Source organism: Misgurnus anguillicaudatus, chromosome 23, assembly GCF_027580225.2.
Source record: "Misgurnus anguillicaudatus chromosome 23, ASM2758022v2, whole genome shotgun sequence".
Classification (NCBI taxonomy): Eukaryota; Metazoa; Chordata; class Actinopteri; order Cypriniformes; family Cobitidae; genus Misgurnus; species Misgurnus anguillicaudatus.
The window spans coordinates 11,393,786-11,412,261 of NC_073359.2; the positions used below are offsets into that span (position 1 = coordinate 11,393,786).

The following is an 18,476-nucleotide window of genomic DNA, read 5'->3' on the forward strand; positions in this document are numbered from 1 at the left end:
CATTTACTGTACGTAATAACCAGTCAGCAACACCAAGATACGCATGTTGAAAGGCTAGACCGTTAAAGATTAATGACAACAGTGACCTTAAATGCATTACATCAACTAAATCATTTGACTTCACCAATTTTTTGATTGGACCGAATTTTAACAATACGAACACACACCGCTTACGCGCCATGGGTGTGCATTGTTTTTAACTGACATATGTCAGGGAGTGGAAAGGTCAGGTCCATAATCATAAAGACTTACCTGCTGTGCACAGCTGCAGGTGCCCTGCAAGCGCTCCCATTACTCAATAACAACCGCAGAAAATGGATTAAATTAAGCAACGCAAAAATGTCTTTTGTCGTAAGGATTATTGTGCTGTCAGACATGGAAGAACATCTATATCTACTGCCCTTAATGCTTGAATGTTTACATGCATCACTGTATTAAGCTGTTAGTTGATCAAATATTCAACATCAGTCTATTTGGAATATTTCTATAGCTCATATTTTTATTAAATTTTCAGTTGTAAGGTTATTAAAGGGATACTTCACCGATTTAGCATTCAGCTTTGTATCTGTAGAAACCCGGCAGTATTACTGAATGACCATGTTTCCCTCCATCATTTCCCTCCATCATTTCCCACTGAGAGGAGAGATATCTGCATTTTGGTTCTGCAAAAAAGTCCTCAGATGATGCAAAAATCGTCATATTACATCATCGGAGGACTTTTTTGCAGAACCAAAATGCAGATATCTCTCCTCTCAGGGGGAAATGAGAGAGGGAAACATGGTCATTCAGTAATACTGCCGGGTTTCTACAGATACAAAGCTGAATGCTAAATCGGTGAAGTATCCCTTTAAAATATTTATTTTGGGGTTTTACATCTAGTGTTAACAATTCGTGTTTCCTGAGCATTTACTGTGCTTTTCTTTGCTTTGAATGCAAAAGTATTAGGTTAATGTGGTCATGAATTCAAAGATTGAATATAATAGGACCACTGACTATCTATTACAACATTCTCATAACATGTAATGTGAGTTATGAGTGTACTTGTGTGTTTTTTTAACAACTACAGTATTTGCAGAACGTACATTATGGTAAACCAATTTCCTGTTCTTTCTTTTTTTTCTTAACTGAGCAGTGAGTCATTTTTGTGTTAACTGACCGCATAACCCCAAATATACGTTACAGTATCTTATTAGTAGACCGAATGATTCTGATCGTTTGTATTTGTGATTTCCAGATGTTTCGGTGCTCAACACCTTTTCTATATTTGACAATTATTAAACACGCCTGTCACCACCCACATCTTGTCTAAAAACAGTAACAGCCAGAAAGGCAGATACATTCATAATTTCCACCTATTATTACACTTATTTCCTTATAATCTATCCACAGATTTATTTAAGGGGAGCTCAAACACATCATGTAGTGAAATAATTTGCTATAAATAATAAAATTGTACTGTATAATATTTTATAAAAAACATATTTACATATGGGGACCACATAAAAATTATGACATAACAACAAATTGTCATAAACCAGTGCTGCTATCTGTGAAGAAATATTTAAACTCAAACAAAAAATTATATCATATCAACATGTATTTTGATGTTACTTTAACTTGACAAATTAAGTTAAAGCACTTCAACTTGTTTTAGGTTATGTCAACTTACAAACTTACAGTATCATTTAAAACTTAACAACTTAAGTTGTTTGAACGTCATGCTGCATTTTTGTACAGTGTACTGTTGATAGCTTTTAAAGGAGTAGTCCACTTTAAAGATGGGGCCCATTGACTCACCATAGTATTTTGTTCCTACTATGAAAAGGCAATTGACCCCATTTTTAAAGTGGACTACTCCTTTAATATAACTTGAAAACTATAAATGCTGTCCAAATGTAATTAGAACAAAATGACCTCACATAACTGGTAATACCAGAGTTTTTATCACCGTGAAACAATGTACGATACAAAAAGTTTACCATCTTAGAGTACAAATTGTGGTAAGTATGTGCTTAATAACAGTTATAATTAAAATGGGGTCTTTAAACATTTTTCTTCCCTGTAAGGGGTCTATGATCCCCAAAATCGCATTAATGGTATATGGTATGTTGCTGGTAGCTAAACTTGAGCAGATAGGGTTCTCTTGTGTGAGGGGTATCCTGCAAGTACCGTTACTATACTAAAAGCAGCGTGCTTATTATAGTAATCAAAACATTAAAGGTGCCATAGAATGTAAAACTGTATTATAGGCATAGATGAATAATAAGGGTTCTGTACATGGTAATGACATATCATGAGCCTCAAACACTGTTTCTACCTTCTTATGTAAACCACGTGCACACAAAAGACCGTTGGAAAACAGGCCAATCTCAACATAACACTGACTGTGGCGTCACAGTCGAGATGTACGACCCAACATTAAATTACACATTAAATTAATTAAAATTGTTAAAATCCTAAATTTTGTGATTGTGTTAGCGTTACATGCTTATTAATGCTATATGCTAACGTTTAGCCTGAAGTTCTACTGTTGACTTTACAGTTATGTTTTGCAGGCCCATACTGAAAAAACCCCCCCAAACTTACCACTCAAAAACCTCTATTAACAATCTTCAAATAATTTGTTGTTCCTTAAAATTTGTATTTTCATCTGATACAGGTTCAAACATTTAAGGTCTGTTTACTAATGTGAGCTACTGGCATGAGCCACAGAGCTCAACATTATTATTCATGACCCTTCCAAATAAGGCAAAAATAGACCATTTCATTCAAATGACAAATCCTAGGGTTGTAAATGGACATGTAAAAACGTTTCTGGATACTTTTTGCATTTTATAAAGTTACATACCTTCTTATGTAAATATTAAAGAACAATTAAACTCATTATTTCAATGCATTCTTTGGCACCTTTAAATTACACATTAAATTAATAACAATGTTGTTAATACTAAAAACAAAGCTGTGACTGCTGAGTTCATGCTATATGCTAGTTAATGCCATATGCTAGCGTTTAGGCTGAAGTTCTATAACCATGCATACGCTTAGTTAAAGCAACAGTGCCTTGATAATGTTTAAAATAAACATGTTTTGACAAGTAAAATGTCCTAGTTCATAATTTCTAACGATCAATTTCTCACGTCTATGGGTTTCACACAGTCCCTGTATGATTTGCCCTGAAAATACAGTGTTTCCCACAGGATTTTGAGGAGACTGTTGTGGTGATGACGTCACCCGCTAATTAGCATATATGTGACGTCATCATGTCGTGTTTGCGTTGGATCTAGTGTTGGCACCTGAAATATGTTTCACTTCTACTCTTTGAACTGTATTTGATCTGTATTATATATCAAATTATATTTTAAGCCGAATTAAGCTGTTTTAAGTAGTGAAATAAAATGTAAATGGGAATCATGAAAATTCTATTTGTGGGGGCCAGTGTTGATTCTGTGGTGGGCCACCACAAATAAATCAATGTATGGGAAACACTGAAATAAAATAAATACCTACAATTTTATTAATTTATTTATTTTTTACCTAAACCACAAAAGCAATTTAAATGATTGCATGATTTTGGGCGATGAAAATGTATTTGTTTTGAAAATACCCTGTATGAAAAAACCCTATAGACGGTTTGATCAGACGCACGTGCGCTGACGCGATACAGGTCTGGATCTGAACTTTACTTCCGGTTTCGTTTTTTTTAATGGTCTGACAAGTTGCTAAATTGATCTCTTGAACAAATGCCTCGTTGAATATAACAATGTTTTGGTTTCCTAGGTCAGTGGTTTTCAAACTGGGGGCCGCGAGATGGTGCCAGGGGGGCCGCAGTTTTATGACATTTTATGAAATACATTTATTTATCATGAATTCTGTGTAATTAAACATAAAAAAATAGGCTACTAACCAAAAGCACTACTTTTTTGTAAAATAATTTTTTTTTATGAAAATGTTGAGTTTTGGAACAGTTTTTTGTCACAAATTTTTGAAAGAATGCACCGTACACAAGGGGGGCCGCATGCTGAAAAAGTTTGGGAACCACTTTCCTTGGTAATCTATGTGCTGTTTTTTTGCTTGTTATATAAATAAACTACGTTTAAAGAACTTTGTTATTATTTATTCTTAGCGGAGTTTACCGGAAGTTACGTGCGGACCACGACAGCCGCTTGTTTATCTTTTTACTGCTGAAACCGTCTATAACACTGCAAGTGATAATTATATGAATTCAGCTACTAATAATAATATGCTATCTGCAAAGTTACTTCCCTAATATCCAATCTTACTTCTTCTAATTGGTGATGTTGTTTGTTTCTCGCTAAATATCAAGTCTTGAAGTTTTGAGGCCATTTAACCACAGTCGGTTACTGCATGACATGCACCAATTACCTATTCTTACTTTATTCTCACTAATTTAGAAGAGAAAAAGTTTGTCAGCATTCCTGTACTTTGACTTCCAGAGTATAAGGAATGTATTTCTTAACTGTTAAATCACTTTTGGAGGAAATATCAGCCTATTGTCTAAACCAGTGGTTCCCAAACTTTTTCAGCGTGCGGCCCCCCTTGTGTAAGGTACATTCCTTTGCGGCCCCCCAAAGAAAATTTGTGACAAAAAACTGTTCTAAAACTCAAAATTTTAATAAAAAAAAAAACATTATACAAAAAAGTTGTGCTTTTGGTTAGTAGCCTTATTTTTTTAGATTTAATTACACAGAATTCATGATAAATTAATGTATTTCATAAAATGTCATAAAACTGTGGCCCCCCTGGCATCATCTCGCGGCCCCCAGTTTGAAAACCACTGGTCTAAACTATGACGTACAACTGTACAAATAATTAAAACTAGCCAAATGTAAAAACAAGGGAGAACTTTCTTGGTACCTGTAGTGCTTGAATGTGGTTATGGAACAGCAATGCATGATGGAAAAGCAAATAATAAAATATTGAATAAAAAATTAGCTAATTTAAAATAAATAATTATACAACAACATTAAAAACATCAAACTATATGGTTGTGCTTTGCTTATTGCAGTGATGCAATATGAATTATCTACTTATTGTCGTTCTTTCTCATCATGAGATGTATTTAATTAACACATGCAAACCCACAATTCAGCTAAATCTTAGCAAGGCACTATAGATTGTGTACGAAATTCCTTTGCATCAATGAAAGTATGCAAACTTTGAAAAACCATTAATGTAACCTTATAATAACTGGTCTTCAATATCCTAACCATAAGTACCTAATCATTTTCCAGGCACTTTGTCTGTCCACTGCATTTATGAACTCAATACTTGAAGAAGCTTCAGAAGAGTCTTTAGATGGATACATAGTTGTTTGGAGTATCTGGTTTAAGTTAGTAAAAACCAGGATGAGGTAAGGATAATAGTGATAGACCGATATATCGGCCGGCCGATATATCGGGCCGATATTTGCGAGTTTTATGTGTATCGGCATCGGCCGATACATGGCTGCCGTGTTTTTCCGGTATAATTTACAGACAGAGTGCTGGAACCCGCAAGCGATTGCAGGTCATGTGACTTAAAACAACCAACCTTTCCACGACAACATTTAAAGCTCGGCTTAACAGCTGATCATAGCTGAACAAAGTGGGTTTTTTTCATCTCTATGGGGCTGTTTCCTGGACAGGGATTAGACTAGTCCTAGACTAAAATAAATGTAAGAACTGTGCAAACTAATAACATCTCTTTTTAACAACATGCCATTTTTTTACATAATTTGTATGATGTAAATTGAGTGAGCAAAAGCAGTATCGGCTCCAAATATCGGCTCAAGAAAATCGGCAGCCTGTATCGGTCATCGGCTAAGGCTGATGAAACAAAAATCGGGATCGGCACTGAAAAATCCATATCGGTCGATCCCTAAAGGATAATATTCCTTCATAGCAACAGACATAACAGCAACTCTGTAATCATTAAGACAGCTTGGATTAAAGGACTTTGCTACAAAGGTTATCATGGCTAACTTGAAGCATTGTGGGTTGTCGAGGGCTGTTAAAAATAGCTGTGTAGATTTCAGCCAGCTGGATGTATAGCGGCAGCATAATGTTTGGTCAGCTTTTCTCTCGTTTTATTATTTGCTATATTGTAGCTCTTGTCTAAGTTTTTTGTAGTTTTTAAAAATTGGTTTTACTTCATCCGTACCCTCCTTATGTCCTATTTGTTTCTCAAGCCAAGCATCACTCGCAATATTGCTTAATTTTATCATAAGGGTATTAGACTTAAACGTTTGTTTTGATCAAACATTTTTACCTGTTAGATAAAAATAACCAAAAAACGTCACATGGACTTACATTGAAAGGAGGGACCCAAGCCTTATCTGGAGACAAAAATAGGGGTGGATCCTTTAGATTGAGCTAATAAGCAACCAACAAATACAGAACTGTCCACCCTCACAACCACCCAGTGTAATGCTAAAAATTGTGTGTGTCTACACTGTAAAAAAAAAATTGAAATTACAATGTTATTGCAGCTGGGTTGCCGGTAATTTACCGTAGATTTAAATGTAGGTTATTTACTGGCAAGAGTTTGCTCAAAGTTAAATAAACGTCAAACACCAACAAGTCTGTATCTTTACAGAATAAAACCATACAATAACAGCCTCATGCAAAGCATTCTGGGAACCAGAAATCATCATCAACCTTTTTCTGTTTTTTGCTTCAGATTTTGTTTCCCAGAATGTTTTGCTTGATGCTGTTTTTTTAGTTTTACTCTGTGAAGACAAAGACTTTTAAATGTTTAATGTTCATTTAAATTTGAACAAAATGTTGCCAGTAAAAAACATAAATTTAAATCTACAGTAAGTTACCGGCAACCCAGCTGCAATTTCTACTGAATTTTTTTACAGTGTACAGGTTTGCCGATGCAAGCTATATATTTCAGAATATTCTGAGACGTTTTGTAAACATTTTGTCAAAAAAAAATTCAATTTTGCTACTGTACACTCAAATTAGCCACATCATAAAGAGTATACAAAATGTGACCCGTCTAAGAAATCCAGGCTAAAGTCTTCTAATCTAATAATGATCACAGTTGATTTAATTTTTTTTCATCTTTGACCTTACTTGGTCAATATTAAAATAAATCAAGGTTATATTTTCAAAGAATGCTCCTTAGATCATGTTTGATCGCGTTATGTAGAAAACAGTAAATCACAAAAAATGACCTTAAATGGGTTTTCACAGCCTGGGTTACAAATATTAGATTATTTTGAAAAGCTGGTCTATGAAATTTATTCTTTAATACAGTGCAACCTTTATGAATGTGTATGCATTAGGGGTGTAACAACCGGTATGGATCGATGCATCAATCAGATGTCTAATGATGCGATGCATGCCACGCATAAAATATTGGTATGAGATACCTTTATTATGGCACTCTCCACAAGTTCACCTAATGTTAGTCTACGCATTTCTGGCAAAGCATGCATTTTCATTTAGTGACACTGTCTGCCTGCACGTAAGATTGCAATGCAGCAACAAAACGGTGGTACCAGCGAAAAAACAGACACAGAAAACTTTGTGTCTGCTGGACGCGGTCTAAATTTCAATAAATTTATCAATACCTTTCGAATCAAATAAAATAGAAAACGTATCACATACATTTTCTAGGTATCAGAAAACAGCATATTTGTACACTCTTGACTAGTGATGAGTTGCTGTAACTTAATAAATAAAGTTAAAATAACAAAATAGCTAATTAAGCCTTATTTTATGAAGTTACAGCAGCTCATCACTATGGAAGTTTTTTCTGCCAATTTTAAATTAATTAATTAAATGATTAAATAAAAATAAAAATATCATAATGTCGCAAAATATGTCCGAAAATTGAAGATTCAATCAATTTTTTACAGAGTATATAGACGTTTCAATGGGACGCAGGTGTGTTGTTACGGTTACGCATCTGGATGGAACTTAACTTTTGGTCTCTGTTTAGTGGCTAAATTGAACTCTGGAACAAAAAAACGCATCAATCATTGATCACCGCTATGTGAAGGGAGGATTGGCAGCCGATCTGTAGTTAACATGTATACATTAATTTTACACAGTAACGTTAGCTCAGTGTAGTTTTCGATGCGCTTTAATTATGATTTGAACTAAGTTGTTTATTTTGTTTAAAGAACTCTGTTTTTATTTATAATTTGGGGAAGTTTACAAGAAGTTTTTTCCCTCTAAAAACAGATGTGTTAAAAACGACACAATCAGTATTAGTTTTGGGAAAACACACTAAATGCGTTGTCCCAAAATAGACATATCTCTGTGTTCTGTTATTGGAACAACTTGTGTTGTCACTTTTATTTTTTTTAACACAAAAGTTAACACAAAATGAGACACAATGGGTTAAAATGACACACTTTTCCCCGGAGAAGTAAGACATGGTACTCGTGGGGTGGTACAGGTAACACAGAATTTATACAGATGTGAAGATTAAAATTAAGTAATTTAATTTTGAGACATATTTTGCTGTTAAAATGAATTAATTTAAAATGAAAGGAAACATCTTCTGTACATCACTAGTCAAGATAAAAAAAATTGAAGTTGAAATTACTTGTAAAACCAAGTTGATTATACTTGGGGTGACCAGACGTCCCGAAAAATTCACTACAGTCCCGAAAACTAAAGCTGCTGTCCCGAATCCCGCTCTAATTGTCCCGAAAATTGTACTGAAGCAAAATCTTGAGTAGTTATTGTCTGATAAAACATGAGCGAAGATGATAAGTCATCCTGCAGCCAGCCCCCGCCAGCTGCTCATTGGCTGCAGCATCTTGTTTTTTATATACAAACGTCGAGCCTGCACAACCTCGGTAGGCTATAGTGTGAATTTTAAGTTGTATTGTTTCTATTAATTTATCAGTCCTTCCAGAAAAGGTTGCGGGCAAAAATCCTCGATTTTGCGGCACGTTTTCTTAAAAAATGCGATGGAATATGCGGGATATTTATGCAATTTATGCGATGGAATTGCGGGAATTTGCGAAAATTGTGGAACTTGCAAAAACTGCGGAAACTTGCAAAAGCTGCAATGATGTTCACGTCACATAATCACGTCACTTCATAACGTTCCCATGGCAATAGAGGACACAGCTGCGCTTTTTGGGAAGTAATATATATGTTGACTGCTACGAAAATGCGGAGATTATGAAATCATGCAAGCCCCGCATATTTTGTGCGCGGAAATATGTAATTAATGCGGCGAAAGTGCGTCGTATTTGGAAAAAATGCAGTCCTGCATAAATATGCGGACTTTGGCTGATTATGCAATATATCGCGTTTTTCTGGAGGGACTGATTTATCTAATTCATATATATGCACAAAGACAATAGGACCTTTTTGTCCCTTTTTTGTTTTCAGTCAGATTAGTTGAGGGCGAGGCACTAAAATAAATGCGTATTATATACATTTATATGCATATGTACTTATATTCATAAAAATATGATTGGTTCAGTAACTTCAGTTTGAAATTCATTATCTTTTATTATTAAATAAAATAAAGAAAACTATATTGGATGATCTTACTAATATGAAGTATAAAATACTTCTATACATCAATTTATTTATATGCATATGTACTTATATTAATATGATTGGTTCAGTTTGAAATGTATTATCTTTTATTATTAAATTAAATAAACTATTATTGGATGATACCCCCCCCCCATAACCTCTGACCCCCGTCCCGAATTTCAGCCAATCCCATGTAGTCATCCTAATCATACTTAATTTAAATGTAAAATTCTATTTATATCACTGGCTGAGAATCGATATTGTATTTTGATGTCCAATTTACACCTCTAGTATACTCAAAAAGCATGTAAATAACAAAAAAAAGAAAAAAATTGACGACAAACACTTTAATGAAATAAATAGAAACCGCATCACTGGTTACAACAACATTTGTGCGAGACCATATTGAAAAAAAACTATTGTGTCAAACAACTGTGGGTAGAAAACAAACTAAAAAGTAAAAAATTGTACATCACCAAAGCCGGTGTTCAACATACAAAAATACTATATTGAAATTTAAAACAGTATATATTACAATCAAACTTAACTTTAAAGTTAAACAAATACTTTACAATGATATTAAAATGATATCAACACTATAATGCCTGTATAACATCTTGTCTGTTAAACTGAATTAATAAATCTAAGCAACTAATCCAGTTGTTGGTTAGCTTACAACATTTAGATGTGAAAATGAATGAGTCATTCTCATGCAAGTGTTATCTTCTCTTAAATAGTTCTTCAAACTCTCCTACATCACAGATATTATGGTCCATGGTACATAGATATGAATGCACTCTATTTCTACATGTCCCAGCTTTTAACTGTCTTCTCTGCAGACCTTTGAAAATGACTACACACACTTATTACAACCACATTCAACGGTCTTCTCGACGTCCTGCGTAAATGAACTGCCGTCGTCACACTCAAAACTGTAGCGTCTTCGCCGTACTCTGGTACTGGTGCAGCAGAGGCCCGTGTCCGCCCTGCAGCCCCCGCGACACTCCAGCCACGACAGCGGCTGCGTGCTCCGACACTGGACTTCACCGCGACGTATGCGTTGGAAATCCCTCACGGATTCACCCTGACAGGGAGACACTGAAACCGAAGCAAAGTTTACACACATCAGTGCGTATTAACTCATTCCCCGCCAGCCATTTTTTGAAAAGTTGCCCGCCAGCATTTTTTGTGATTTTCACAAAAGTTTCGCAAAATGCCTTCCAGGAAGATTTTCTTGTAAAAATATATAAACATACAAATATATCAAATGAAAGAACAGACCCTCTGCTACAAACAAAAAAAACAGGGGGAAAAAATTCATCCTATCTACACTGCAAAAAATGATTTTCAAGAAAAAAATTTTTTATTATTTTTGACTTATTTTCAGTAAAAATGTGAAAAAAATCTTAAATTAAGGTGCTCTTGATGAGCAAAACGACCCAAGAAAATAAGTCTAGTTTTAAGACCAAAAATATTAAATTTAAGTGATTTTGTGCATAAAACAAGGAAAAAAATCTGCCAATGGGGTAAGCAAAAAAATCTTGAAAATTTTTCTTAAACACAAAATTCAAGAAAAATTCAAGAAAATTTTGCTTACCCCATTGGCAGATTTTTTTTTTTGCTTGTTTTATGCTTAAAATCACTTAAATTTAATATTTGGTAACACTGCAAATGACATTCTTACTTAGTGTTTTTGTCTTGTTTTCAGTAAAATATCTAAACATTCTTTAATTAAGATGTATTTTCTTGATGAGCAAAATGACCTAGGAAAATAAGGTTAGTTTTTAAACAAAAATATAAAATTTAAGGGAATTTGTCCTTAAAACAAGCAAAAAAATCTGCCAATGGAATAAGATTTTTTTTCTTGAATAAAGTGTTAAAACATTAAACTTATTTCAAGAATTCAAATATTTCTTATTCCATTGGCAGATTTGTTTTGCTTGTTTTACTTATATTTTGAATTTTCTTTGTCTAAAAACTAGATTTAATTTCCTAGCTCATAAATGCATCTTAATTTAAGAATTTTGAGATTTTTTTCTGAAAACAAGACAAAAATATTAAGTAAGAAAGTCATTTTTTGCAGTATACACACACTGCAAAAAATTATTTTCAAGAAAAAAAATCTTATATAAAAAATATAAAATAATTCCTAAATTTAATATGCTTTTTCTAGATGAGCAAAATGACACAAGAAAATAAGTCTTGTTTTTTGCACAAAATCTGATATATTAAATTTGATATTTCTGGTCTAAAAACTAGACTTATTTTCTTGGGTCGTTTTGCTCATCAAGAAAAGGCATCTTAATTTAAGAAATTTTTTATATTTTTACTGAAAACAAGACAAACATACTAAGAATTTTTTTCTTGAAAATATTTTTTGCAGTGTATTTTTTTCTCTGCTTATAAACTCTTAAATATGGGTATTTTTCTTTAAAAATATTTTTTTTGCCAAAAGCTGAAATAATTGCATTTTTGTGAAGAGATTTTGTTAGAGATCAGATTTAGAACGATTATCAAAACATACAAAGAGTTTAAAATTAGTAAATAACATTTTGGCTTCAGTTTATTCATTAATTGGGTAAGTGAGGTAAGATCGGCATCTAGCAGATAAAAATAAAATTCATCAGGAACACTTTTATTATGCAAATGTTTTCTCTTAATTGACATGATAACTCGTCAATGGCGGGGAAAGAGTTAATGTCATACATACTCAACTTAAAGGAACAGTTTACCCCAAATACGTGGCTATCCTGCACATTTACATGCAGATTGTAACACAAATTTGAAGTGAACTAAAAATGGGCATCTAGATCATATAGGTTAATCCCATCATTGTAAAAAATACTTTGCTGCCTTAACATTTTTCGTTAAATCAACTAAGATTTACAAGGCATGTCAACAGAGATGAGTTGTCACAACTTATAAAATTAAGTTGAATTTTCTCAACTATATTTTATAAGTTATAACAACTCACCTGTAGTTACAGTATAACATCTCATCTCTAGTCAAGATAAATAATAGTAAGTTGAAATGACTTGTAAATCCGAGTTGATTCAACAAAATTTTTTTAAGGCAGCAAAGTATTTTTTACAGCAGACAACTTTGGGCCAGCTTCGGTGCGGATCCGGCGCAGTTCCGTCCGGGAGTTGTCTGCTGTCTGGATTAGAATTACATATCACAGAAAACAGAATTTTTTGGGGAAACATATTTGTAATGGGAACATGAGCGTAATGTGTCTTTCAGTTACCTATGTCACATAAGCGTCCGCTGTATCCACTGTCACAGATGCACTGTGCCTGACCCGTCCGTGATAACTCACAGTAGCCATGTTGGCAGGTAAGAGCTGTACAGGGATCTGGGGGAACTTCAGGTTGACTGCATAAAGAGCCATGAAAACCCTCTGCACACTCGCAGCGATAAGACTGAATGTCTACTGGAACACACGTACCATGGACACACCTTACAGGAAACAGCACTTTCGTTACAAAACAAAAAAGTCTGTTTGAAATTGACGACTCGGCGCAAATAATCAAGAAAATGCCAATTAGAGCCCAGACTACATTAGATTGGAACACATTCAAGAAGCTGTAGTACTGGCTTATCAAAATATGCAAATATGGCATAAAAAAGATGCGATAAACAGCAAAATACACACTTGTTTTTCTGGCACGGGTTGACGGCAGCCATAAGAAGGACTTGATCACAGTGTGGCCCACCCCAGCCCGCCTTGCAGTGACACACGGGTCCAACAGCGGTGGCCGGTTGGCACAGTCCATGCACACAGCGGAGTTCCTGACAGGGCTGACACCCGGGCACCACTCCGGGCTTCATCTGGGTCCGAGTGAAGTCCTGTAGCTCATTATTAATGTACAGATTCCGAATGCAACCCTGAAAACTGGATCCATTAAGACCCGGCCACTGGTTAAACGACAACGACTGGGCGTTTTCAGGCTTACCTGATGGAAAAAACAGACATTTAGAGGGAGTCTGGGTAACCATTTATGATGTCGAATGCGAATCTTACCACCGACGTATAGTGGGGCATCTCTGATGAGAGGTTGGACGTGTCCCATGCTGTCTAGAGTCGTGGGAAGTCCTCCATCGACTGATAGATTGACCATCCGTTCATATGTAACCAACTCGACTGTATGAAACTCTCCATCGTTCACTATTTCCGAGCTATGGAAATAGGCAAGCAGGCGCGTTAGCGATTCTCACATGTACGTGCTATTAGTTGAGTCTGACCTTTATTTAAGCACCTGTAAATAGTACTGCCTGGCTGGTTTCCTGAATCGTAGGTCACTTTGACGTGTCCTTCATGCAGTTCTACAGCAATGTGGTCATTGACTCCATTGTAGAGAAGGACGCCATTGTCCTCCGCCGTAGAGACCTGCAATCAAATTTTACAGCAAGTACAGTACGGTTGCGTGGCATTCAGAACTGAACCGAGAATAGCTTTTCACTTACATTTATTCACTTTTATCCAAGGTGACTCAAATGAGAGCATTTATCATTTTATCAAAGGAGCCAACAATGAGCGTAATTCGATACAAATGCGGATTTTAACTTCGTGAATTTTTATCCCGTGGCTTGACTAGTAGCCTAGTACTTGGTTACACCAAGGTCATGGGCTCCATTTACAAGGAACATAAACTGGTGAAATGAATACTTTGAATGCATGCATGATTCTTGCTTTGGATAAAAGCGTCAGGTGAATGCATAACTGGAAATGAAATGAAAATAGCAGGAATATTTTAGCAGGTATAATTCATATATATTTTATTTTATGTACATTGCACTATAAATGTTATCTTGTACACAACTGTATAAATAATAAATCTTAAAGATGCCATCTATATGCAGTACTGTATTATATACAGAAGTGGTTGTCAAACTGAGGGGTGTGAGATGGTGCTAGGGGGCCCCAGTTTTGACATTTTTAAAATCCTACATTAATTCATCAAAGTCTGTGCAACAGCCTCAGACAAATAAGGCTGCTTACCAACAACACTACATTGTATTATTTAATATGTTTTGTTTAATTCAAATTCTATGTTTGAGATTTTTATGTCATGAATTTTTTTTGGAGGGGGTCAAAAAGGGATACACTTACACAAGGGGGCACACGCCGAAAAGTTTGAGAACCGCTGATATACATTATAAGGGGGTGTGCACACACCAAAGCTTTTAAACGCAGACTAGCTTTTTTGTAGCTAAGCTCTTTGTTTATTGGTTGTTTTTGTGTTGTTTATCCCGCCCCTCCTCCACTGTGATTGGACGCCCGTGTGAGAACTGACATTGACGAGATAAGCTTTTCATCAAAAGTTGAATGTTTTTAAAATCTAGAAACCGCCGAGAGTCGGCTTTCCGCGCGGAATAAAGCCAGCTGCTTTTGTTTCTGAAAAACGCTCCGCTTCCATTGGAAACAATTGAAAACATACGCTGGCCGCCGTTGTTTATATAAAAGTAAGTCGTTATAGACGGATTTAGCAGTAACAACATAAACAAGCGGCTGTCGCGGTCCGCACGTAACTTCCGGTAAACTCTGCTAATAACAAATAACAACAAAGTACTATAAACGTAGTTTATTTATATAACAAGCAAAAAAACAACACATAGATTACCTAGTAAACCAAAACATTTGTTATTTTCGACGAGGCATTTGTTCAAGTCAAGAGATCAGTTTAGCAGCTAGTCAGACCATTAAAAAAACGAAACCGGAAGTAAAGTTCGAATCCAGACGTGTATCACGTGAGTCTGATGAAACTGTCTATATATAATAAACTAACTTAAAGGAAAACACCACCGTTTTTCTATATTTTACTATGTTTTTACCTCAACTAAGACAAATAAATACATACCTATCTTTTTTCAATGCGTGCACTTTTAATCTTTGAACAGGGTGAATGTGTTAGCATTTAGCCTAGCCGCATTCATTCCTATGGCTCCAAACAGGGATGAATTTAAAAGCCACCAAACACTTGCATTTTTTCCATATTTATAGACTGTTACATGAGTAGTTACACGAGTATAGTGGCACAAAATAAAACATGTGTTTGGAGCCATAGAAATGAATGGGGCTAGGCTAAATGTTAACACATTAAAGAAGCGCCGCACAAAGATTAAAAGTGCACGCATTGTGTTAATTCGTCTAAGTTGAGGAAGAACTTAGTAAAATATTGAAAAACGGTGGTGTTTTCCTTTAACTTTATGGATCATGGTGGAGGAATAATTATTTATCCAGAATACTCCAATTTTTATGAAGAAAGCTGTCAATGGGGTGTTATCCTTTTAAAAGTACACCTTTGTAACTAAGTAGTGCTTATTGGTACCTCAAAGTCACAAATGTATACATACCTGTACCTACACTGCAAAAAATGAGTTTCAAGAAAAAAAATTGTTAGTATTTGTGTCTTGTTTTCAGTAAAAATATCTAAAAATTCTTAAATTAAGATGTTTTTTCTAATAAAACAAGCAAAAAAATCTGCCAATGGGGTAAGCAATTATTCTTGATTTTTTTCTTGAATTTAGTGTTGAAAAATGTTCAAGATTGTTTTGCTTGTTTTATGCACAAAATCACTTAAATTTGATATTTTTGGTCTAAAAACTAGACTTATTTTCTTGGGTCGTTTTGCTCATCAAGAAAAAGCATCTTAATTTAAGAATTTTTAGATATTTTTTACTGAAAACAAGACAAGAAAACACATTTTTTCTTAAATCATTTTTTGCAGTGTAGTGAAAGCTTTTGTACTTTAGTTTCTGAAAGTGTAGCTGTGTTTAAAAATAAAAGTAGATTTTTTTTTATCTCTTTTTGGTATTATTTTAAATATTCAATTCGAATGTATTCATATAGTGCATTATTACAATGTTGCATTGTTCAAAGCCACTTTACATGAAGACATGTAAACACATCTGTCGCCTTATGTACAACAGCTGAGACCGAAATGGATACAGTTACTTAGACATATGTTTCTTTAAATAACATTTATATTTACATGTTTAACAGATGTTTGTGTGGTCATGAGGTCAGTGAAAAGAAAACCATGCAGACAGTTGTTTTCAGGTTTAAGGATTTGTTTGATTATCTAGAAATATGCATTAGCTATATACAGTACTGTGCAAAAGTCTTGGGCCACCATTAGATTTGTTGTTCGTGCATTTGTATAATGATCATATATAATTATTTCTCAGTCTCTTTATTAGAATACAACCAGAAAATAGAGGAAATGTGTATGTTGTATTAAAACAGTATAATATATAATCAGAAGTGTGTGAAGTATTTAGGGTAAACTCCCCTTTGAGCAATAGCAAGAAACGGCAGGATCTCTTAAACATAAATGAAATTAAATCTTAATTTCTAATTAATTTCTAAATTAGTCTTTTTACTTCGTTCTGCTCAAAAATGCTCAAGATGTGTTTAGTGCCAAGAGAGGTCACACTAAACACCGACGATGCCAAAAGAAGACATTTAGTCCTGAAAATGTAATTTTGTGCATATTTTCTGTTTGTTTCTTAAAAAAAGAGTGAAAAATAAATATGGATGGACATTAAAACTTTGCTAAAACAACAAAGCTGGTGATGGTGGCCTTAAACTTTTGCACAGTACTGTACATATAAACATGTTTATTTGTGCATGTGTGGTACCTGTAGAGTGATGTTGGTCTGGGGCCAGTTTTTAAGATCACTCAGCAGCAGGTACGAGTCTCTGTCGATGAAGTTGACACTGAGAAGCTTTTCACAATGTGACCCCCCAAATCCAGGCAGACATTGACACACTGCACCTGCTTCACTCTCCACACAGGGGGCGCCATTCTCACAGTGCACCAACTCACAGCCCGATGGCATAAGAGCCACTTCACATAACCGACCACTGCAAGAAAACAACAATTAAATAGCACATTTCTTTATTGAAACTGCGTGGTTCCATTTATCACAGCGAGATAATTTTAAACTGCATGTTGTGTTATTTTTTGATTAATATTTAAATTTGACAAACATGCAAAAACATAAAAACATCAGAAAGGGGGCCAACACTTTTTCACATCACTCTTAAACCAATTGCATATACACACTTCTATCATAATATTGAATAAGTGTGTATATGCAAATGGAGAACAGTAAACAAATCCAGAAGCACTTCATAACTTATCAAGATCATCATCTCACTTTGTTGTCAATCAAGAATTCAATGATATTGAGTGGTTTATGTTGACTCACCTGTAACCCTGTGGGCAAACACAGCTATAACCTGCTACATGATCTACACACCGAGCACCATTCTGACAATAATGCCCATCACATTCATTATAATCTATACTGCAGTCATCGCCAACAAAACCAGGTGGACAAATGCATCTGAGAACAAACACACATGACGTGACAATTCAGAACAAGACCAAATATATGCAGTAAATTATTTATTACAATATGAATTTATATAGGCAAGATGTAGACTAACATCTTTTGTAGACTAATCTGCAATAATACCATGTATAAACCATAATACAACTTTCATTTTTTTAGTCATGTACTTCCCTAATGTAATGTAATTCTACCTTTCTAATGTATCTACTGTGTTTACAACTATGCATTTGCTGTAAAGCTGCTTTGCAACAATGCGAATTTGTGAAAACGTGCTCCAGAAATAAACTTTAATGGAATGAAATGGTGATTTAAACCATAGTTTCCAAATATTCCCAAAATCTTTTGAAAGTAAAACAATTGTAAAAAATATCTTATTACACAGTATGCTTACTTTGGTCCTGTGACTGTTGGTATACAAGTAGAGCCACGATGGCAAGGATTTTGTCCAGGATAACACAGATCTTCCTCATACTCTTCACATTTTGGGCCTGTAATGTACATTTACACTTCATTCACTTCATCTCTAAAATTCTGAATACAGTAGGCTATATTGTACAGTGAAAAAATCTGTTTATTGTAACTGAAAAACTGTAGGTT

At 34.7% G+C, this 18,476-nt stretch overlaps 1 protein-coding gene across 1 annotated transcript in view; it reads right to left on the minus strand.

The window, feature by feature from the left end:
• Positions 1–9,847: 9,847 nt before the first annotated feature.
• The window catches only part of slit1b (slit homolog 1b (Drosophila)), a 75,912-nt gene continuing 67,283 nt past the window's right edge, over positions 9,848–18,476 (minus strand). Inside the window, exons 30-37 of the mRNA XM_073861455.1 lie at positions 18,271–18,367; positions 17,733–17,870; positions 17,160–17,385; positions 13,775–13,905; positions 13,540–13,694; positions 13,171–13,471; positions 12,763–12,974; positions 9,848–10,613 (exon numbers count right to left, since the gene is read on the minus strand). Coding sequence (XP_073717556.1) covers positions 10,369–10,613; positions 12,763–12,974; positions 13,171–13,471; positions 13,540–13,694; positions 13,775–13,905; positions 17,160–17,385; positions 17,733–17,870; positions 18,271–18,367 — 1,505 coding nt within the window. The 3' untranslated portion in view covers positions 9,848–10,368. The remainder of the gene's footprint in view (positions 10,614–12,762; positions 12,975–13,170; positions 13,472–13,539; positions 13,695–13,774; positions 13,906–17,159; positions 17,386–17,732; positions 17,871–18,270; positions 18,368–18,476) is intronic.